The sequence below is a fragment of the Onychomys torridus genome, chromosome 2 (genome assembly GCF_903995425.1).
Source record: "Onychomys torridus chromosome 2, mOncTor1.1, whole genome shotgun sequence".
In the NCBI taxonomy this organism is placed as follows: Eukaryota; Metazoa; Chordata; class Mammalia; order Rodentia; family Cricetidae; genus Onychomys; species Onychomys torridus.
This window is the reverse complement of record NC_050444.1, coordinates 128,438,274-128,461,681: the sequence shown is the minus strand read 5'-3', so window position 1 is coordinate 128,461,681 and position 23,408 is coordinate 128,438,274. Positions and strand designations below refer to the sequence as shown.

Below are 23,408 nucleotides of genomic sequence, written 5' to 3'. Positions count from 1 at the left end.
GTGGGGGCGGGAGGGGGGAGGACAGGGGAACCCATGGCTGATGTATAAAATTAAAACACATAATAATAAAAAAAATGTAGAATTAGTGAATGGTGGAGTCAACAAAACAAAATTCCCGTGTAGTCAACTCCTCAAGCTTCCAGCAGTTTCACTTCTCACTTCTCCCTATCTCCCCGTCACTCTGGTAAAATGGTAATCAATTTCTTTGCACTTTCCAAGTGTCACTTTCCATGCGTATGTGAAGCACGGGGAGACACGCATTTATCTATCCACCACTAGGTTTATGAGTGTCTATTGGAAGACAGCTTCTGAGCTATTTTAATCCCTCCATGGTTCCTTCAAAGTATGAATGCTAGTTGCCTGGTGATGTAATACCTATGAAAATACCAGAGGTAAAATTACAATATATTTCTTTTATTTTGTTTATTTTTTTTGTTTCTACATGCTTACCAACACAGGATGCTTTATTTGTTATGTTTGCATCAAAATGTCTTTCCCTAGAAGAAAATATTGCAAATAATTCAACACTAAAATATTAACTATATTTTGAATCATCCACGGTCTCTTCAAGTAAACTGATCTGTTAGATATTCAGATAAGTCAGCTAGTCTTCCAGAGAAGGAGTGAATGTGTGTGTACATTTTACAATGAAAGCTAGTTTTTAGGACCCAAGAAATACAATAGCCTCTTCTAGAGGGGAAAAAAAATAGATAATATTGATTAAAACAGGTTTAAATTCTTAAAATTCATTTCTGCAGAGAACATCTTTCTGCTCATTACTAATAGCAGGGAGCTGATATTAATTAAATCTTACCCAAATAAGATAACCAGCCAAGCAGGTGAAAAGAAAGTAAAAGGGAATAAAAATGGAAGAACATTCTATAGAGAATCTATTCTTCAGTTTGTCAGTGATGATAGGAGCACATGTGGCAGATAGCCTTGTCACAAATTGGAAGTTGTAACTGTGTTGCAGAGTTTTGACAGTGGAAACAGCACATTCTTCTCTAATAAAGGCTAGACTGTGATAATTTACCATTTGAAGGAATATACTGGGTTCAAGTCTAATTGTTACTCAGTGAACACCTGTTTTAAAGAAAGGCATACAAATACAGATCACATCAAACGCTTTCATTGAGAGGTTGACTCATACAAGTTATGGTGGATGGTCTCAGAAGCTTTCCTGTGTATGAGAAACAGAACTACAGGCCTTTTTGTATAAGTTCCTGTACATCTTGTCCATGCTGTTTTCAAAGACGGGTCGGTGGGACTTCCCCTTAAAAGAGCCTGCTCTGTTGGGCCAGTATTCGCCATCATCCAAATGGAGAGAGCCACGTGGCCGCTGGAAGGAGCTACAAGAAAAGATCATTTTTGAAAAAGGTTAAAACAACAGCACATTGAAGGTCGAGGTATCACTGTGAGTTCAAATATTTACTGAGTACTTTATGGATGTATGATACCCTGTTAAGGCTGTGAGAAATGAAGTACAATGAGGCTTTGCCTTTAAAAATTGACTCACTACAGGGGAAGGTTAACCTGTTCACGTGAACCCATGAAGAAGGGGAAAAAAAAACTGTTAGAGTTTAAAAGGATCTTGGAGATTAGAAAGGGGTGCAGCAAGGTAAAAGTAGCACAAAACACAGGCATAGTGGAACAGACTTTTAATCCCAGAACTCAGGAGGGAGAGGCAGGCAGATCTCTGTGAATTTGAGGCTAGGCTGGGTTAGCAATGTCTTAAGTAGTGAGACCTTGTAGCAAAAACAAAACAAAAACAGCACAGATACTGTGGTATGGTCAGAGTAAGGACAAAGCCTCTGAATCCACAATCTTTTGTAAGTTCTTGGGTAATTAACTTCAGTTTAATCCTCCATTATTATATTTTTATATAATTGCTTTTGTACAATTCAAGAGAATTCATATAAAGTACATAGTACAGTATTTACCCAGGGCAAAGAAGTGATTACAAGACATTGAGTTAAATATTTTTCTATATGTGTATCGCCAAGCTGACAACACTTTACATAGATGTGGAAATTAATATTTAGTGAAAGTCAAACATAGTGGTTCATGTCTGTAATTCCAATGACTTGGAGATAAAAAACTTGGGCCAAGAAACCCACCCAATTTATAAAAATATATATTTATATATAAACATTATCAAAAACATAATATATATGAGTTTGAACAGAAGTATAATACACGAATTATTAAATGAAAATGTCAGTGAAAGGCATATCTCTACAAGTTATTGGTCACAGAGGCCTCAGAAGCACCCAGAACAACATAGGCTATTGCTCTTGGATCCCCACCATAACAGAATAGTAAGACTCAGGATACCTGCAAATCTACTTTAGCTGACCAGGCAACCCTTTCTCTGATGGTTTGGTTATGTACACAAGGTGCTAGGCAGGCTTCTAGGGGAGAAAAGACAACAAGGTCTTGCCCAGCATTGGGCACTGCATGCTACAATACCAACCTGCATGGAAAAATGTGTCCACTGGTACAATAAAGGCATGATGGTTATGAAGGGAAATAACTGCTTTCTCATTAGAAATTAGGCCCCCCTCCACAAAAAGAAATTCATGTGTGGTACTGCGAACTTTATAAAAGTCCATAACCAGGGAGGTCACAGGCCCAAGGAGAAACCTACTATTACTGTTTTCCTAAACATGATTGTGCTGTCAAACTGCCTTCCAACTATTTATGCTTATACTCATAGATCTCTGTTGCTCTTAGCTTTGGTCAGAGATGGTTTTTGCAGTGGGTAGTGGTTAGTGCACAATGAGAGCAGGTCAAAGTACTGAGAATAAGAACCTATGAGTGCTTAGCTGTAGGTGGGCCATCTGTATGAACCTCCCCTGCATCCAGTGCTCAAGGAACATCACAAGTGACAGGGCAGGAAGAATCTATAGTTGGATGGAGAGGAGAGCTGAGAAATGCTGATTTGGGAGGCATGTTATGGCTGTTGGGACACATCATCTCACATCAATTGTGGTTACCTAAACAAGACCCACACAAGATTCAGCCAGTCAGCATTCCAGCACTGATCAGGATGGGGCCTCAATGCTGTACCCTTTGCAGAGGACTTCCTAGCAACTGAAGGATGCTGTGTGTGGTGGGTATTGTGTTCCCTGAAATATTGTGTGTTCCCCGAAATAAACATATCTGGGGTCAGAGAACAGACAGTCACTAGAACAAAGCCAAAAATGGTGGCTAGAAAATAGGAAGAATAAGCCCTAACAGAAGTTGGGCGGTGGTAGCACACGCCTTTAATCCCAGCACTTGGGAGGCAGAGCCAGGTGGATCTCTGTGTGTTCAAGGCCACTTTAGAAACAGCTAAGCATGGTGACCCATGCCTTTAATCCCAGAAACCCAACCTTTAACCCCAGGGAGTGGGGACAGAAAGAGAAAGGTATATAAGGTGTGAGGGCCAGGAACTAAGGGTTAAGCATTTAGTTAGTTAAGCATTTGGCTAGAGAAGTATTCAAGCTTTGGAGCAGCACAGTCCAGCTGAGAGCCATTGGAAGGAGGACTCAGAAGCTTCCAGTCTGATGAAACAAAACCAGCTGAGGGACTGGCGAGGTGAGGAAACTGTGGCTTGTTCTGTGTCTCTGATCTTCCAGCAATCACCCCAATAACTGGTCTTGGGTTGAGTTTTATTAACCAAGTACCTTTTAAAATTCCTACTACAGCTGTGTGAGAGAGTCATTCTCCTTTGAGGATGTGGCTGTTGGTGTGTTGCCCCTGCACAGTGCACACTCTCATAGCCATGCGCATATGGGCTGCACTAATAGGAACTGGAGAATTATTAGTAAAAAAAAAAGAATAAATGAAGTTTGGAGGAAAATGGAATGGAAGCTACCAGGAGAAGATAGAAGGAGGTTAATGGTGGATTTAAAAAAATACATTGTACAAATACACAAAATTTTCAAAGAATAAATAAGGTATTGTTTAAAAACATTATAACAGTATAAGCTTCAAAAACAACCTTTGTCAAATCTCATAACTATTATTTTGACACAACCAGCACATTTCTGTTATTAGCTTTGCACAAGACAATTTTATATAAAGTTTTTCATACAATTTTTCTCCAGATATAACCCCTGCTGTCACTTATAACACTGTTTCTTACCACTTGAATCATATACAGAGAAATCACAGATAAACACATCAGTGGAAAAAATTGCCTGTGCTCAAACCTGTATAAATAGATCTGGCAGCCTATGTGCCCACATCTTCAGTGGGCACATAAGGGACATAAATAGTAAATGAAGAAATCAGAGTATTCCAATTAGCAAATAATGTAATTGTATACATAAAAGACCACCAAAAATCTTCTACAGCTGATAAACACATTCATCAAAGTAGCAGGATACAAAAATCAAAATATAAAATCCAGTAGGCTTTCCTATATACTAAGAACAAACATACTGAGAAATAAAAGAGGCAAAGAATCCCATTCCCAATAGCCTCAAAATAAAATATCTTAGAATAAACCTAATAGATGAAGTAAAAGGCTTGAACAATGAGAATTTTAAGACACCATAGAAAGAAACTGAAGAAGATGCCAGAAGATGAAAAGATCTCCCATGCTATGGATTGGTAATATTAATGTTGTGGAAATGGCCAACCTACCAAAAGCAATCTATAAATTCAATGCAGTCTCCATCAAAAGTCCAATTCAATTCCTCACAGAAAAAATATCAAAATTCATATGAAAACACAAAAGATCCAGGATTACCAAACCAATCCTCAACAATGAAAACACTGCTGTTTTCATAGAACTGGGGACCCAAACACATAGCCGCCTTTTCGACCCACCTTAATTTTGACAGAGGCCAAGGAAAACAACTTGTACAGCAAACAGTCTCAATCAAGCCAGATCTAAATGCAGAAGAATGAAACTACATCTCCACTCGGCCTGAAGCACCGCCAAATGGGTGAAGAACAGCAACTGGAGACCTAACACACTGAGCCAGTTAGAAAGTAGGGAACGCTCTTTAACTTTCAGGCACAGGCATTAAGGCCACTAAGTGACAGATAGGATGTCAAGCAACTAAAAGAAATTATGTATGATAAAGGACACAACCATTCCAGTGAGGATCACCTATAGAGTTGAAAAAAAAAAAATCCTCAGCAGCTATATATCTGACAGAGTACAGAACAACAACAACAACAACTTACAACAAAACCAAACAAAATGGGAGCACGGCATTAAACAGAAGGGTCTCAAAAGAAATAATGGCTAACCAACGTTTTTTGTTTGTTTTAATGTTCAACATCTTACCCATCAGGGAACGCAAATTAAAACTACTTTGAGATTTTATCTTACCCCAGTCAATAGGGATAAGACTTTAAAAGAAAGACAACAAATGCTGGTATGGATGTTGGGACAAGGAACACTTGTTCACTGCTAGTGGGGATGCAAACTGGTGCAGGCACTAAGGAATTCAGTGTGCACATTCCTCAGATAGGTAGAAATACATCTACTGTCTGATCCAGCTATTTGACTCCTGAACAAATTCCCAAAAGACTTCATACTACAGGAACAGTCCTTTTCTATATTCATTGCTGCTCTATTCACACAAAAGCAATGAAATAGAAACAGCCTTGATGACCATCAACTGATGATGAATAATTAAAATGCCATGCATACACACGATGGAATATTAAGCCACATAGGAAAATGAAATTATTAATTCATAGGTAAATGGGTGGAACTAGAAAAAATCATTCTAAGTAGTCCCGACCCAGTAAGGTAAGCATTGGCTATTCTCTCTTATACAGAGGTGCTAGCTTTGCATCTTTAGATATGCATGTCAGATATGGTAGGAAGCTAGTAAGGGGCATGGGAGTGGGGTTCTAGGGAATTGGGGTAGAAAGGACCTGGTATGAAGAGTGAAAGCTCAATAATGACATGAGAAGGGTTAAATGAGGTAGAGTAGGAGGGGCTGAGAAATTCAGGCAGGATAACAACACTAAAGACTTTTGAAAATGACATATTGAGACCTATTATTATTGATGCTTATTAGGAATTTGGGGTAGTTACTCTATAACAGGGGTGGTGGAATGCCTTTCTCAAACACCCAGGCTGTCAGACAAAAAGACCAGTGCCAGATATGGATTACTTCTTTTTGGGTATGTTCAGAACCCCCTCCCTGCCAATTTCCCTCCTCAAAACATTACAGGGCATCACTATTGTGCCTAGGTATTTCTAAAACTTAAGGCCCAATTGCTGTAGACACCACATATCTGAGTCATAGTGCACGGAGAAATCAAACTGGTACTGACCAAAACATTTCATCCTTACTAGCTTTCCTATTGCTGGAAAATATTGCATACTTTCTTTGGTGAGAACAGTGACCAATAGTGTTATTCTACTATGAGTCATAATAAAGATTGGCCTGACAAGATATGACCACTCATGTAATAGGGGCACAAATGAATATTATGGGAGAAACCACCCACTTTCTGATTGGACTTAAAACTCTCCAAGTTAAAACTCCTACCTGGTACTATTAATTGGGCCATGATATATGGCTAAACAGATCATATTCCCTAGGAGAGAGTTTAATGCTATTATCCTGCTGAATGGACATAGTAATAAATTGCCCTTTAAGTTCCTATCATTACACATATAGATTAGTGCAATTTCAACCCCTATCAGAGAACCTTCTTTTTGTAGTATCTGGACATGAATATAGAGGTCCACTACTGGTCACCATGCAGAAAATAAGACACTTTGGGAGTGCTTGGCTCTAAATGGGGTATCAGTCTCACACTTCTTCCCCAGGCTCAGGGATCATTGTAGAAGAAGCCACAGATTATAAGATCTAGAGGTAGTAGGTAAAGGTCTATAGTAAAACAGAATTTGCCAGACATGACAGGGTCATTACACCAGGAACTCACAGCAGCTATAACTGCCTGCATGAGTCTTATACCAGATCAGGACAGCTAAAATTCCAACATGGATGATGGGTGCCCTTGGATCCCACCTATTAGCAATTTGTGTGGCTGTTGGAGAGGGAAAGTAAGGGTATTGCCTCTTGAGAGGCTTAAATTGCTCCAGTATATGGTCCCACACCCCTGAACACTAGACATACACATTAACACTAAGGGGACTCAGTGGCGTTATAAAACAGTACATAATGTTGGTGAGGAACAGTGGTGATGGGGATAGGGAATGGGGAGGAGTGACGGTGGATTTGTTCAAAACATATTATATGTATGTATGAAATTCCCAAAAAATTTAAAGCAAATAAAACAAGTAAAAGTCCAAATTATAAAATACAGATCTGAGCACAATGAGTCTTAGTATGAAGTCTATGGAGAGGTGCAAACACAAACATCAGAATCCTAAACACAGTATTATTTACCTCTAGACATTCCAGAATCTCTAATTGTGAACAACTGAATTTTTTACATTGCTGTAAATTCAAATGTGTGTATGGCACTAAAAAACATAACATAGAAATGAGCTTTTTAAACAACTTCACTTCTCATTTTACCAATAATATCTCCAGCACTTGTTCAAAAATCATTTAATAAAGTCTTGCTAAAACTGTATCAACTAGCTTCAAAGCAGGAATGGTGTTATTGTTTTAAACGTAGCATGCATTTCCAACAACTTATGACTATTTACTTGAATAGACAGCTCTTTAGTGGACTGTGACATTGCTATGCAGAGAAAAATCAAAATAAGAACAGAGGACTCTTTTAGGAAATTTAGAGTGGATTAAGAAACAAAAGGATTATTGGTGATTAATTTAGAAAAGGGATGTAAACCATTTGAGGCCTAGAGGGTTGGTTTTTGTTGTTGTTGTTGTTGTTTGTCAGTTTAAATGAAGGGTCAAGATGAGTAGTATTTTACACATAGCTTATGACTCACTTCTCATGAATAGCCTTCTGATAAAATAACAGTTGTATACATACATACATACTGATGCCATGCTTTCCTACCATGATGACTCTTATCCCTCTGGAACCATAAGCCCAAATAAATTCTTTCTTCTGTAAGTTTCCTTAATTGTGTTGTTTTATCATGGGAACAGAAAAGTAGTACATTACATAAGTAATAAAATATAATGTACTACTTATACCTAAAGAACCAGAATTGAGAAAGATTTTAAGACACTAGCATGCTTAGTACTTTAAAGTTGTAATATTAGAATCTGTATGATTATAGGTATTTTAGATTATAAGATATGAGCTCCTTGTCATAATACTCAATAATGGTTTCTATCAAGCAAAAACCTCAACAAATAAAACATGCAGAAAAGTTCTGAGCATGTGGTGTATGTTCTAGAGGCTGGCTGGATGGCTGGATGGTAGGAAGGAGAAAAGATTTAGTCTTGGGCTTTAGAACAGATAACAGGGAGAGATTATATTGTGGTCTGATAACATTCTTTTAAAGACACTATACGAAGGTGTGTTGCCAGACATTTGTTTGTGTTGTTGCTCCAAGACTGCCCATAGAGTCAGGTCTTGGTTCAGAAGGCAGGGTACATATTCTACTCACCAAAGTGGACAATAGAGTTTTCTGGAGGACTCAGAGGAGATAGATGGACACATAAGAGGAATAAGGAGGGGCCAAATGAGGTGTGCAGCCCTTTCAATTGGGGAACCATAGAGAGTAGAGGTCACTGATCGTTTTCTCTGCCACTCTGTAGATATATCAGGTTTTACCCTAATATGTGACTCCTGGCCATTTTTCATTAATAAAACAATAAAAGAAGCCACTTTAAAGGAAAGCCTTACAAACCATTGTATGGACCAATGAGGTTTGGAAATGCTTCACACTTTAATATGCACCAGAGTCATTGCTGTAATTCAGGTTTCTGGGCCATTCCCCAAGTTTCCAATAGAATATACCTCATGTGGGGCCCTGAGACTTTGGATCTCTAAGCAGATGTTAATGCTACTAATATGAACCACACTTTGGGTGGCACTCAATGGCAGAGTTCTCTTAAACACAGTTATTAAACTGAGGGAGAAGATGCTATGTTACCATCCTTCTTTCAAGCATTAGCCAAAAATCTGTGCAGATGAGTGTACTGCAGACTAGCCACTTATAAGTCACTTATTTTTCTTCCCTGGGGATTCTGTAACAAGAAAAGCTTTCATGGCTTGCTGTGAGAAGGTGCCTGCCTCTCAGTCCCACTTAACAGGAAGCACATGAATTCAAGATAAAACTAAAACAACACTCTGATCACTTGAGGAGAAGCTTCCAGGGCAAAATATCAAAACCACTCTGTGACCAATTCTGAAGGCCTGTGCACCCATCCTGTTGGTCCAAGGATGTACATAAATGGTGAGTACTGTGAAGTGACACCAGAAAGGAGCAAAGAATTTTTTAGTAGCTGCTAAACTCTTATCTAAAGCTTCTGAGGGTTAACACAACAGTGAATTAACACAGAGTGTTAATTATTGCCACTGATGAACAAGAGCAAGAATCACTGTTTATGGGAAACTTCAAGTCAAGAGCAGAGTTTGTCAAAGTGTTGTTCTCACACTCACTGTATTAGAACCCTCCAGGACTTTTATTAATGCACAGTTTTGGTTTTATCTCCATGCAGAAACCACAACCTTTGGAGTTACCAGGTGGAAATCTGTATTTCTAAGAAACAACACAGGCAATTATTATTTATACAAAACTTCAAAGATCAGACCCTTTCCAACATCAAACTTATTTCTTATTTCTCTTATTTCTTGCCCAAACCAGAATTATATTGATTTAACCATCAAAACTGGGGTGGTAATTTATAAAACAATTTTATTAGTTAGGGTTTCTATTGCTGTGATAACGACTATGACCAAAAACACTTTGGAAAGGAAAGGGTTTATTTCATTTTACACTTCCAGTAATAATCCATCAGTGCGGGAAGTCAGGGCAGAAACTCAAACAGGACAGGAACCTGGGAGCAGAGGCTGAAGCAGAGGCCAAGCAGAATGGGGGCGGGGGGATGCTGCTTACTAGCTTGCTCCACATAGCTTGCTCAGACTTCTTTTTCATACTCACCAGGTCATCCCAGAAGTGGCACTACTCACAAAGGACAATGCTGGGCCCTCCCACATCAATTACTAATTAAGAAAACATCCTGGCCTGGCGGTGGTGGCGCACACCTGTAATCCCAGCACTCGGGAGGCAGAGCCAGGTGGATCTCTGTGAGTTCGAGGCCAGCCTGGTCTACAAAGCAAGTTCCAGGACAGAGTCCAAAGCTACAGAGAAACCCTGTCTCAAAAAATAAATAAATAAATAAATAAATAAATAAATAAATAAATAAATAAAAATAAAAAATAAAAAAGAAATCCCACAGTCTTGCCTACAGGCTAATCTTATGGAGGCATTTTCTCAGGTGATTCTAGCGTATGTCAAATTGGCAAAACACTAGTTGGTATAGCAATCTAAGGAAGAGACATTTTAAGAAAGAACAACCAAGAAGAGAAATAACTTTGCATAAACTATGTGCCCTCTGAACCCTTCTTTTCCTTTCTTCACTGTTTCTCTTTCAAAACCATCTACAATAGTCAACCCACGTTCATAAGAGGCCCAGGCTATCTCTTGATTGGGAGGCAATGACTTTGGGAAAGGAGATCACACTCATGCTGTGCCTTCACATGCTCATAGAGGTTCCAGCCAAGGTTACTATTTTGGTGCAAACTCCAGCTGGAAAAAAAAATTCCACTTCATGGAGCATCTATGTAAATCTCTAAGGAATTTTGTGGTGAAAAACTCATATGGTACTCCACGGTAGAGCAGCAATAGTTTTAACTACCCATGATTCACCATTTTTAATTCTGCATCTCATAGCCATTGACACAGAACTTTCAAAATGAAATCTACTAGTATAATCTTTCCAAATTGTTTTTATTACTAATATCCCTTAAATTTTAGGAGAACAGATTTTTTTCTTCATTATTTTGAAAAGATTTACTCATCTAATTTTGGGAACTATTTTTAGTTTAGGACAAATGTATCATGAAACACATGAATTTGCTGGGCACTCAAATCCTAAACAGGAGGAAAAGCATCATTGTGAGTTGGCTATTCATGTGTGAGTGTATGTGCATGTGTGCATGTGTGCAAATGGATGAGCATGTGTGTATAGAGGCAGAAGTCAATGTCCGGTGTTTTTCTCAATTATCCTACACCTTATTTTTTGAGGTAGGGTCTCGCACTGAATCTAGAGTTGGCCAATTCAGCAACACTACCTGGTCAATAGGTCCCATGACTCCTCTGTCTCTGATTCCACAGTGCTGGAATAACAAACAGAAGTGTACAGCTGCTTGTCTTCCACCCCCAGCATGGGTACTGGGGAGTGGGAACTCAGTCCTCATGCTTGCTCCGCAAGCACTTTCCTAAGTCATCCCCCTATCTCTTAAGTGTGTTTTTTATCCAAAAGCTCCAGTAAGGAAAAAAAAATGTAACTGGGCTGGAGATGGCTCAATGGTTAACAGTGCCTACTGATTTTGCAGAGGACCCAAGTTCAGTTCCAAACATCCACACTGTGGGGGTTAACAGACAATAACTCCAGCTCCAGCGAGATCCCATGTCTCCAAGCTCCACAGGTATCTGCAATCACGTACACATATCCACATAAAGACACACATATCTATAATTTTAAGAATAAAATTAAGATTAAAATCTAGAAAAAAAGATAAATGGGTTATTTTTATGCTATCTATAAGAAAGATTTCTGCATACAGAAGCAAGTCCATACCTATATTCAGGGTCACTGTCATAGGCAGAGTCTCTATATAAAAGACCTCTTTTCAGTTCCAGTTCTTCCTCTTTCTCTGGGTCTCTCTCATCCTGAAAAATTAAAATATTTCCATTAATTATTTTCTCATTGTTTTTAATATGGCTGTTATGATTCTGTAGGAAATGTGCCTTTTCATCTTCACTATAAGAGACTGAATCAAGAATCAAGTGCTTAGACATCTGAGGACAGAAACAAACTGTTGAGAATGCTTTAGCTCTCAATAACATTTTAAAATTATTTCTCTTTATTTGGGGATTATAATATAATTATATCATTTCCCTTTCCCTCCAAATCCTCCCACATACCCCACCTTGCTCACTTTCAAAACTATGGCCTCTTTTTTCATTAATTATTGCTACAGGCATATATATGCATATATATTCGTAAATATAACATGCTCAATCTGTATAATATTACTTGTATGTATGTTTTCAAAAGAGCATATTATTTTTATTATAATTTGGTTAGTAATGGTTAATGAAGATGAGTCATTCAGTAAATATTTTATGAACAAGGAAAAATGGTAGTGGATATATTAAGATATGTAAATTAATAAAGAGATATATATTTTATATAAACTCCAAAAAGATTATTCTTGCCTTCTGAGACATAAAGTACAATGCTTGAGAAAATTATACATATGCAAGCATGCACCCATGACTTACAGAGGAAATGATTTACTGATAATGATAAGCCAAAATAATAAACCACAAAATGAAAAATTGAAATATGAGTGAATTGATATAATCACATGTAGCCAAAGTTCCCATTCTTAACTTCTACTAAATACACATAAAGGTATTGGAAACAGGAGGTCATCTGAGCTAGTTTTGCAAGCTGTAAGTTGACATGTGTTTTCTGTAATATCATATTAAGTTCTGTTCTAATCTTAGCCATCACCACTTACTCCTTAGTCAACAGACACAGGTAAAGAGAGTAGGTAGGGAAACACACAGGGAATAGCATTGACAGAAGAAGGGCCCATCCTCAGGTAAGAAAACACATCAACACACATTATGAAGAAAATGGGTTTTTTTTTTTGTTTTGTTTTTTAAATTTACTGACAGCAAAAACTGCATCAGCAAAGGACACATGCATTGTCAAGTGACAGTCAATAATACATAATCAAGATAAAACATTTTGGAAAATGTACATACAATTTTAGTTGTCAAGACTTTTGGGTCTTACCTATATGAATAATTCCATATATTTCTACTGGCATATTCTTTTCTCTTTAACATTTTTGTTGACTATTAAAATAGTTTTCTTTTAGCTAGAACCTAAATGATAAATATTTAAACATTTATTTTCAAACTTTCTATTCGGTCTTTTTCTTTTTTTTTCATTTTATTATTATTATGTGTTTTAATTTTATACATCAGCCATGGGTTCTCCTGTCCTCCCCCCTCCCACCCCCCCCCCCACCTTCCCCAAGCCCCTCCCCTCCATTCCCATGTCCTCCAGGACCAAGACACCCCTGGGGATTCATTTAAACCTGGTGGATTCAGTACAGGCAGGTCCTGTCCCCTACTTCCAGACTGAGCAAAGTGTCCCTGTGTAAGCCCAAGGTTCCAAACAGCCAGCTCATGCACTAAGGACAGGTCCTGGTCCCACAGCCTGTGTGCCTCCCAAACAGATCAAGCTATTCAATTGTCTCAATTATCCAGAGGGTCTTTTTCTTGATTGGCATACAGTCAGGTCAGAAAGACTGACAAGTGAAGAAATAAGTGGAAGGGTTGTCTTGGGGGGGGGTAAGAACACATAGCTAACACCACTCACAGAGAACACTGCCCATCTGGATCAAGGACAGCCTGTAGGGAATTCTGACCCAAGAAACAAAACACACTGCATTACCATATAACTCTCTTCTTGTTTCAGACTACAGATAGGAAAAGTCATCTCACGTATACACACGCAGCCAGATGGATCTGACTAGAAAGAGTGCTCCGAAAGACCATTTAAAGGTAGGACGAGCGCCTCTGACTGAGATGGGGGAAGGGAGACAGGCATAGAAGAGTTACCTAGAATTTAGCTGGGTATTCCCCTTTGTCAGACCTCTAGTCTACAGAAATATTAGATGATCAATTTGAACCCATAAGTTATGATAATAGGTGGTAGCAATAGAAAAACACAAAGAGACACACCCCCATAAAAACATACAGAAATTGCTTTGATGTTAGTTGGGAAAATTTATAGTAAACAGCTACTTGTGTTATAAACTAAGAAAGCTGAAAAAAAATACTTTTAGGATATTAGGAGGAAACCTAATGAAGATTACAGATTGTCATCAGAGAGGCAATCCTTTCAAAAGTGGATTTATAGTGTACACCTCTATTTTTGTTAAGGATTTGAAGATTTGTGCATGGACTAGAGGCTGAGGACCACAGCTAATGTTTGAAGAAAGGTCAATGTGAGAAACCACAAAGGCTTTTCATGATTGTACAAGAATAGAAGATGAAATTTAAATTCTTTAATGTCTTATAGATCCAATCAGTTTCCAAATCATGGCATGTATTGACTCACAAAGCTTCCTGGGACATCATGGAATAAATCTTAGCCAAAAAATCTGGAATGCAGAGTGCAGTCTCCTACAGTCTAACAGTGTTTAGAGATAAGGATCATCTACAAGGTCAAGAGGCACTGCACACACAAGAAACAAATCCCTCAAAGTACTACCGACACTTCAGTGTCCCCACTGGAACTGTTTATAAAATACAGACACTGACTAGCTAAGATAAAAATCCAGCCCTGGCCATGGAAACAAAGACTAATTTCTACATATGGGAAGGGTAAGTAGAATGTTTTATGAATCCCATAAGCATAAAGATTTAAAATTGAAGCCTAGAAAGTCTTCAAACACAGGAAAAAATGTGAATGCATTTGCTGACTTCTGAAGCTGGGAAGGCTAGTGACAGATAAGCTAACCCTAACATGTCTGAATATCAAAGAAAACATGCCCTATAATCTAAAAGAAACATTTACCAGAAAGAATGATAGAAAGCAGATAAGCACTGAAGTCCTGAACAGGATGATGAACTGATACCCAACTATTTGCAAGGAGTATGTGCCCAATGACACCTGACTTCCAAGAGCAGCCGGCCTCACCTCAGTCAAGGCAGCTGCCAAATAGAGAAGATGGAAAATACTAAACTAGCCTTTCAAAAGGTGTCAAAATAAACAGACAGAGGGGACTCAGTATAGTCATGTGTCACTTAGCATTATCTTGAGAAATGCACCATTAGCTTAGTGTGTATTCTTAAATTAAAATAGTTATGACATGACCAGGTGATATACTCTCTGTGGCCCACTGTCACATATGCAGGGCAACACTGACCGAAACACTGCCATGTAAATAACTTCCTAGTATGGAAATGTTAAGAACTAAGCCTTCTGTTCTCTGAAGCCAAGTGTCCTTTGAGTACATATTTCTCTAAAATAGTCAAATGTCACTTCACCACATTTGACAAGCAGGAAAGAAATGACTTGGTCTATGGTAAAGGCCTAAAGGTTGAAGTGAGGGCTAATGCCACAAATGAGAGCCGAACTCAGGACTCTGAGTAAAGATAAACTGAGCTTCATCAAAACTCAGTATAGCCTGAAATCAGGTCTCTCCCTGTTGGATTAGAGTTATTAACCCTTAATGCCACATGCCTGGGAAAGAAAAACAAAATCCTTTCTTCATGTAGAAAGCCAAAAGCATTTTAAACATATACAGAACTTAATGTAAAAATAATCAATGCACCTACAGCCAGGATACCATCACCACAAAGAAGTAGGAAAGACAAAGATGCAAATTCAAACACATACAGAACATCAAATTTTAGGAGACATGCACTTTAAATTATTTGTGATCAATACAATATGATTAGGAAAATTGATGGAAAGTTGAACAACTGGACATGCATTAATGAATTTCAGGCATGAGTCCATGAAGATGAATAACATATTTTAGAACTAAAATTATAGTTGCTGAAATAAGCAACTTGATAGGTAGGTGTGACAGCACATTAGATTTGTAATAATCAAAATTAAGTTTCAAAATAGCCATAATAAAAACAAGCAGAATGACAAATACAAAGAATCCAGGTCTGGAGAGCTGCCTCAGCAGTTAGGAGGACCCAGCTCTTTCAGAGGCCCAAGGTTTAGTTCTCAGCACCCCCACATTGTGGCTCACAAATGTCTGAAACTCCAGTTCCTGGGGGTCTGATATCCCATTCTGGTTTCAGCAGGCACCAGCACATAATGGTACACAGACATGCAGGCAAAACACTCATATATAGAAAATAATAAAATAATATTAAAACTTAAAAAAAATATTTCAAGATACTTGTGAGGCAAAATCAAGAGATCTAAAAGTATAGTTCCACATTCAAATAGTAAAAATAAAGAAATTCTTCTAACACATACTTGAAGAGACAGTGGACGAGGACTCCTAAATAAGTCCTGAATAAGCATACTCAGCTGGCTTAACACCTATCCTCACATCTTTTAAAACATAAAGAAAATCGTAGGAATCCAGAATCAAAAAGCATTGCAAATTAAGTATCCCTAATCCAAGTTCAAAATGCTTCAATATTCAAATTATTTGAGTGTCAACAAAGACATCAAAAATGGAAAATTCTACACTGACCTCATAAAATGGATTAAATCAAAATAGGGATAATATTTTAAAAGGGCTTAAATTTTTTTATGTAATAATCTTCAGGTTTTAGGCATATTAAGTGTATGTGAAAGATAAATGAAGTTCATGTTAAGTGTATCTCATCCCCAAGATCCCTCCCTTCCCCTCTCCTCTCCTCTGTTCCTGATTTCTCATTTATTTTCTCCCTTTCTCCATATATAAATATTTATATGTATACATACATATATCTTTCTTTATACATATGAGTGTACATTTAATACTGTCTTCAACTCATGAATACCCAAATTTCTTGTCCCCCTCCATTAAGTCCTTCTTAGTTACATTTCAAATTAGTGCTTGTCCATCAAAAGACATACACAACACTAGGTAAAGTAGTGCATGTACATTAGCCTCAAACTAGAAATACAGTAGACTAGCTGTGGTATCCTTTGTGAAATGTCAATTCTCACTTCTGCTACTGTGCCCATACATAATATGTAAATGAATGAACATATCTAGATTCCAAGAATTTCTTTGTGGAGCATAATTTGCTGTATCTATCTACACAGAAAAAAAGAAGACATGCATGTTACACAAAAATAAGAAATAAGACATGAAATCATAATATTATGCAATTTTGAATGTTCAAAACCACATCTAACTAGTCTACACATTATCATATATTAGAATACTATGGCATTTAGTGGAAAGAAGTCCCCTAAGAAATTACTCAAAATAATTGAGGGTATCAGTAATGTTGCAAGCGACCTGGATGCTGTTTTACACATGTACACATTGTTAAAATTCAGTCTATTGCACAAAGGAGGAAAATACATAATAATGAGGTAAAAAATGTAAAACTACCCAAATACAAGTACCAAAAACCCTCAGAAAACATGTGCAATGAAATGAAGTGACAGGACAGCCTGTCAGTGTGGCAACTAATTAACAAAGGAGGCTGGTGTGCCACCTGTGAAGGAGCATGCAGGGGAAAACCACAGGGCATCTGTCTGATAACTTCAAAAGTTTCAGAAGCTCTGTGCATCCACTTAAGGACAGCCACTGAAAGCAGATATTTACAACTCCTCCAGTGGATGCAAGGAGCTTCTGAAACTTTTCTGAAACAAAAAAGAATACCTTTGTAGCTAGAGTTTTTTTCTTTGTAGTTAGAGTTTTCCTGCCTGGCCCACAGTCAGGACAAATTTCTCTTACCTGCCAGTCCCACAGCTGCTCAGACCCAACCAAGTAAACACACAGAGACTTATATTGCTTACAAACTGTATGGCCATGGCAGGCTTCTTGCTATCTAGTTCTTCTATCTGAAATTAACCCATTTCTAGTAATCTATACTTTGCCACGTGGCTCATGGCTTACCAGTACTTTACATCTCCCTTGTCATGGTGGCAGCTGACAGTGTCTCTTTGCCTCAGCCTTCCACTTCCCAGAATTCTCTTCTCTATTTGTCCTGCCTATACTTCCTTCCTGGCTACTGGGCAATCAGTGTTTTATTTATTAACCAATCAGAGCAACACATTTGACATACAGAACCTCCCACAGTACACTTCTATATCTACTTTTAAAGAGAACTTGGGACTCTAACACATTTTTAAGTAACTCAAAGGTAAAGAAAAACTTGCAATAGAAATAAAAAAAAGTATGCTGAACAAAACAATACCAAAAAATAGCAACAAAATTAAATGATCAAGCTAATGCAGCACTTACAGGGAAATCTACAACCAGAAACATATAGATATATATGTAGATAGACAGACAGACAGACAGACAGATAGATAGATAGACAGACAGACAGACAGACATAGGAAGGACAGAGAGAATAAATGCTATATACAGCCATCAAAACAATTCCAGGGATGGAGAAATTATTAGATAGAAAGAAATAAAAGAAAAATCAAATACATAATTTTGAAGAAATACATATATATTTTTTTTATACATGCACACACAAGAGAGTTAACAAAACCAAAATTATTCCTAAAAAAAAGTAAATCTCACAAATTCCTGGTAAAATCTACTCTTTTTTTTTTTTTTTGAGCTGAGGATCAAACCAAGGGCCTTGTGATTGCTAGGCAAGCGCTCTACCACTGAGCTAAATCCCCAACCCAAACTCTACTCTTAAGTTGCTTACCAAAAAAGAGATGAAGGCAGTGGGATAGTTCTGTGAGAAATGTGTCTGCCTTTGAGCCTGAATGCTTGAATTCATCTCCAGAGCCTTCATTATCATCATCATAATCCCTTGTCTCTACACCATAGATAAGTGATTTTTTTCCTGAGTCAAACTATTTTCCTGCATCATTTTATATTTATGTATATATATATATATATATATATATATATATATATATGTGTGTGTGTGTGTGTGTGTGTGTGTGTGTGTGTGTGTGTATGTATGTATATATATATGTATATGTATATTAGCAAACAATCATGATATTTTAAGACAAGAGCAGTCAGTCATTAACCATGTACAAGAACATCGCTGTCCCTTCTTGTACTGACCAACAAAGTCAGAAAGCAGCTATGGGATCCAATCAAGTCTTCATGAGATACTATGAAGAGAGATAGTTTAGAGAAATAGCTAACACTTCACATTTAGCTTATTGTCTAACATTTTTCAGAATCAGAACATGAAAATGGCATTGATCCATCTGAAGGTCCATAGTCTTTTTAAAAATGAACCTCTGCTTTTCTGAGGACCGCTATGTATGAAGCCACTGCAGAGTCCAAAGTATTTTCAGGGGTCAGGTCCCAACAGTGCCATGGTTTTAAGAGACTTAGTCTATGTTGATGGTGGGAGAGGAGGAAAGAATAAAAATAAAAATGAATTGGAGTCTTCCCACACAGTAAGTCATTCTGTAAGTAGTGGCCATGTGTCACTGTGGAATCCCTTCTGGGAGTCTTTAAAAACAACTAGGGAAAGGTACTTTTCACACATCGGGCAGGCTCGGGAGACAGTCTCTTAGTGACATGTGTCATCCTCCAAAAACAATGAAATGTTTTGTGTGATTAAAGAGCTTTAAAAAACCCCAATTCTTTTTTAGGGTCCTGTTTTCTAGGTAACCTTCCTGGAGTTCTGAGTAGCAGTCTAGTCATCCTTTGTTTTACATCTAGTATCCTCCTATGAGTGAGTACATACCATGTTTGTCTTTCTGAGTCTGGGTTACCTCACTCAGCATGATTTTTTTCTAGATCCATCCATTTGCCTGCAAACCTCATGATATCATTGTTTTTCTCTGCTGAGTAGTACTTCAATTGTGTATATGCCACATTTTATTTATCCATTCTTCAGTTGAAGGGCATCTAGGTTGTTTCCAGGTTCTGGCTATTACAAACAATGCTGCTAGAAAACAGGACCCTAAGAAAGACACAGGGATTGCCCAACAACAGAGAAATGGATGAAATCTACATGAGCAAACTGGACGTGAGAGGGGGTAATGAAGGGCAAGGGTCAAGGGAAAGAGAGCTAAGGGGAGTGGAAGATCCCAGCTGGATCAAGAACAGAGAAGGAGAAAAAGAAAAAAGAGACCATGATAAATGAAGACCCTATGGGAATAGGAAGAAGCAAAGTGCTAGAGAGGTCCCCAAAAATCCACAAAGATACCTCCACAATAGACTACTGGCAATGGTCGAGAGAAAGCCCGAACTGAACTATTCTGGTGACTGGATGGCCAAGCACCCTGTCGTGGTAGAACTTTCATCCAATGACTGATGGAAGCGGATGCAGAGATCCACAGCCAGGCCCCAGGTGGAACTCCAGGAGTCCAATCATTGAGAAAGAAAAGTGATTGTATGATTGAGAATGGTTGACACCATGATTCGAAAAAGCACAGGGACAAATAGCCAAACTAGTGGAAACCCATGAACTATGAACCAATAGCTGAGGATTCCCCAACTGGATCAGGCCCTCTGGATAAGTGAGATAGTTGATTAGCTTGAACTGTTTGGGAGGCCCACAGGCAATGGGACCAGGACCTGTCCTTAGTGCATGAGCTGGCTGTTTGGAACCTGAGGCCTCTGCTGGGACACTTTGCTCAGCCTGGATGAAGGGAGGAGGGGATTGGACCTGCCTGGACTGAATCTAGCAGGTTGAGCTGAATCCCCAGGGGAGATCTTGCTCTGGAGGAGATGGGAATGGGGGGGGGCTGGGGGGAGAGGGCAGGAGGAAGGAGGACAGGGGAATCCGTGACTGATACGTAAAAGTAAATAAATAAATGAATAAATAAATAAATAAATAATAAAATTATATAAAAACAAATTCTGCGTCTTTATAAAACTTGACAAATGATATTTCCATCTCTACTGTGCATGAGTTCAGCTATGAAATCTGTACTCTCCCCTTGGTATCTGCAGCACCCTGCTAGCTGGGCCTGCTCTGTCTGGCATCTCTGTTCTGTGGGAATCTTCCCTTTTCTCCCTTCAGGAATCTTCCCTCCCTTCTTTGCAGGGGCCTTTTCAGGCTTTAGCTCCACTTTGAAGGCTCAGGTTTAGTAGACAACGTTTTGGATCTTCTGGTGATTTACCTTTTACCTTGGCTTTCTCTTATATTTTTTTAAATGTTTTTAAGATTTATTTTATCTTATTTTTTTTGTTGTTGTTGGTGGTGATTTTTTGTTGTTTGTTTGTTTGTTTTTGGTTTTTTGCCTACATGTGTATGCTATGTGTGTGCCTTGTGTCTGGTACCCTTGGAGGTCAAAAGGTGTTGGATCCCCCTAGAACAGGAGTTATGAATGTTTGTGAGCCATGATGTGGGTGCTGGGAATCGAACTAAAGTCATATTCAAGAGCAATAAGCACTCTTAGCCATTGATCCAACTCTCTACCCTGGGTTTATCTCTTTTAGCACCTACTTCAGGCTTCCTTTGGGTATGGAGGAGAGGGGACCTGGGTGCCGAATGTGAGGATACAGAGGCAATGGCAGGGTTTGGTCCATCTGTGGGGTCAGACCACTGCTTGGGCTCCAGAAGGTCTGAGTTTATGGAGCACTGCAAGCCCCAGAGCACTTAGGAGGTGCATGATTTTAAAGACCAAGATTTACTAAATACCTATTACATGACTGTCCTTGTAAGCATGCTACATATACTAAATATACAAAAATCTGTAACATCTATGAAGAAATTAAAGAAATACCTTTGACAAAAGTCTGGTTCCAAAGATGGCATAAAATATCACTTAGTTTAATGCCTGGCATAAAGTGGCAGTTCAATAAATTCCAACTAAATGTATATTTCAGTTCCAAACTATCAAATATAAACTACAATATTTCCTGGCAAATCACATCTTTCCTGATTGATTCCTCCATCACACTGCTTTGGTAAGTCTCATTCATAATCCTAATTCTGGCCCTAAACCAACTTCCCACTCACTGTTACCAAATTAATTTCCTTACCAAAAAGGAAAAAAAAAATCCTTTTACAACAAGTAGGTCAGTGGGCATGTCTGCTGTATTCAGACTGACTTATCCTTGAGCATGTATATATCTATGACTCTTAAGGGAATGTATTTTTACCTGTATAAGCTTGACCACATCTCTGGTCACTTGAGTATGTGGCTACACTTAGTATTCATCACCATAGAATGGAATGGTTAAGATTAAGGATGTCACCTGAATTCAAATCCTGGTTAAAAGCATCTACAGTAACTGTGCAACCTTATATATGTCACTTAACCTTTCTGGGTATCAGCTTCCTCATCTTTGAAATACTACTTATTACCTAATAATACTTAATTTACAAGATTATTGAAAGGAAAAATAGACTAATTTGTGCACAGGGCCTAGCCTCTAGTGAACCTTACTATTCTTTTTTTTTTTCAGTTTTTCTCTGAGAGAACAATAATGCATGCTTATGCTTTTTATTCATACACTTAATTGCATGCTGTAGCACACTGTTTTCTTTTTTACTGTTTCATATTCATTCAGTGGTTTATTAAAACACTGTATGCTCCTTATGGGGAGAAAATCTGATTTCATGAGAAGAGCCTCTGAGCTTTGCACAGTGCTGTGCAGAGCACACAGCTACTTAGAGAGGGGATGCTATATGAATGAACACAGGCAGGAAATGTTGGCTAATTATAAGTTTGTGCTCTGCTTGCTGCTGGACTGTATTGAAATTAATGCCTAACATAAGCCAACATGAACAACATTAATTCACATCCCAGTAAGTCAGAGGCAAATAATTAATTTTAAAAAGTGGAGTGAGAGTCTCCTCCTTCTGAATAGGATGGAGTAGACATTAACACTTCTGCTATTTAAAAATACCACAAAGCTGCTCAAACAGCTGTAATGGTGGTGAGAAGAGTCTCCAGAGGAGATGACCCCAAAGAGGTGCCATAGCTGGCTTTCTACTGGGAGCATCTGTGGCTTTTGAACACAGAACAAATGCCAAGACTCTATGCTTTGTTAAACAGCTCCACAGCTGGTGGACAGAGAAATCACAGGGGTTTAACAATCCCCTGTGCTAGACAGACGAAACTAAAGACCCAAGGAGCAAGCTCCAGTGAGACTCCATGGGTGCAATACTGTGCTTACTGCCCCCTCCGTGATGAGCCCCGGAAACTGCAGAGTGAGGGTGGCACTAAAGCAGGAATCCTGCCAAAATAGAAGGAAGTGAGTTCTGTGCTGAGCAAGCAAAGGAATTTCCTTCCTGGGAGAGGAAAGGAAACCTGGAACCACAGCAGCTCCTGTTCAAACTGAGAGGGCTGAAATGAAACTGTCAATAATGTTTTTCCTTTTAAAATCTGGAACACAATTTTAAATGTACAGAAAAGTTGCAAGGATGATACAGAACCACACACAGAAGTGCCCTCTTTCACTGAGGGTCCCTTAATGTGACCATTTGACATAACCAGGGCACACTCAGCAAAGCTAAGACTCTCCCAGCAGTACAGCACTGTTACATTAGCTTCCAGCTGTATTTTGATCTCTAGTCTTCTCAACAAGTCCTTTCTCAAGTTAGACTAAGGTGACAACATCCCAAAGAACCCTTCACATCACAGACACCAAAGAGAACATGA

At 38.4% G+C, this 23,408-nt stretch overlaps 1 protein-coding gene across 2 annotated transcripts in view; it reads right to left on the bottom strand.

The window, feature by feature from the left end:
- Window positions 1-398: 398 nt before the first annotated feature.
- Spata6 (spermatogenesis associated 6) overlaps window positions 399-23,408 on the bottom strand; it is a 101,080-nt gene continuing 78,070 nt past the window's right edge. The window contains exons 12-13 of one of the 2 annotated variants that reach the window (XM_036180024.1): window positions 11,718-11,809; window positions 399-1,349 (exon numbers count right to left, since the gene is read on the bottom strand). In XM_036180024.1, the coding sequence (XP_036035917.1) occupies window positions 1,169-1,349; window positions 11,718-11,809 (273 nt within the window). In that variant the 3' untranslated portion in view covers window positions 399-1,168. The remainder of the gene's footprint in view (window positions 1,350-11,717; window positions 11,810-23,408) is intronic. The other variant, XM_036180025.1, reaches the window with a different exon arrangement.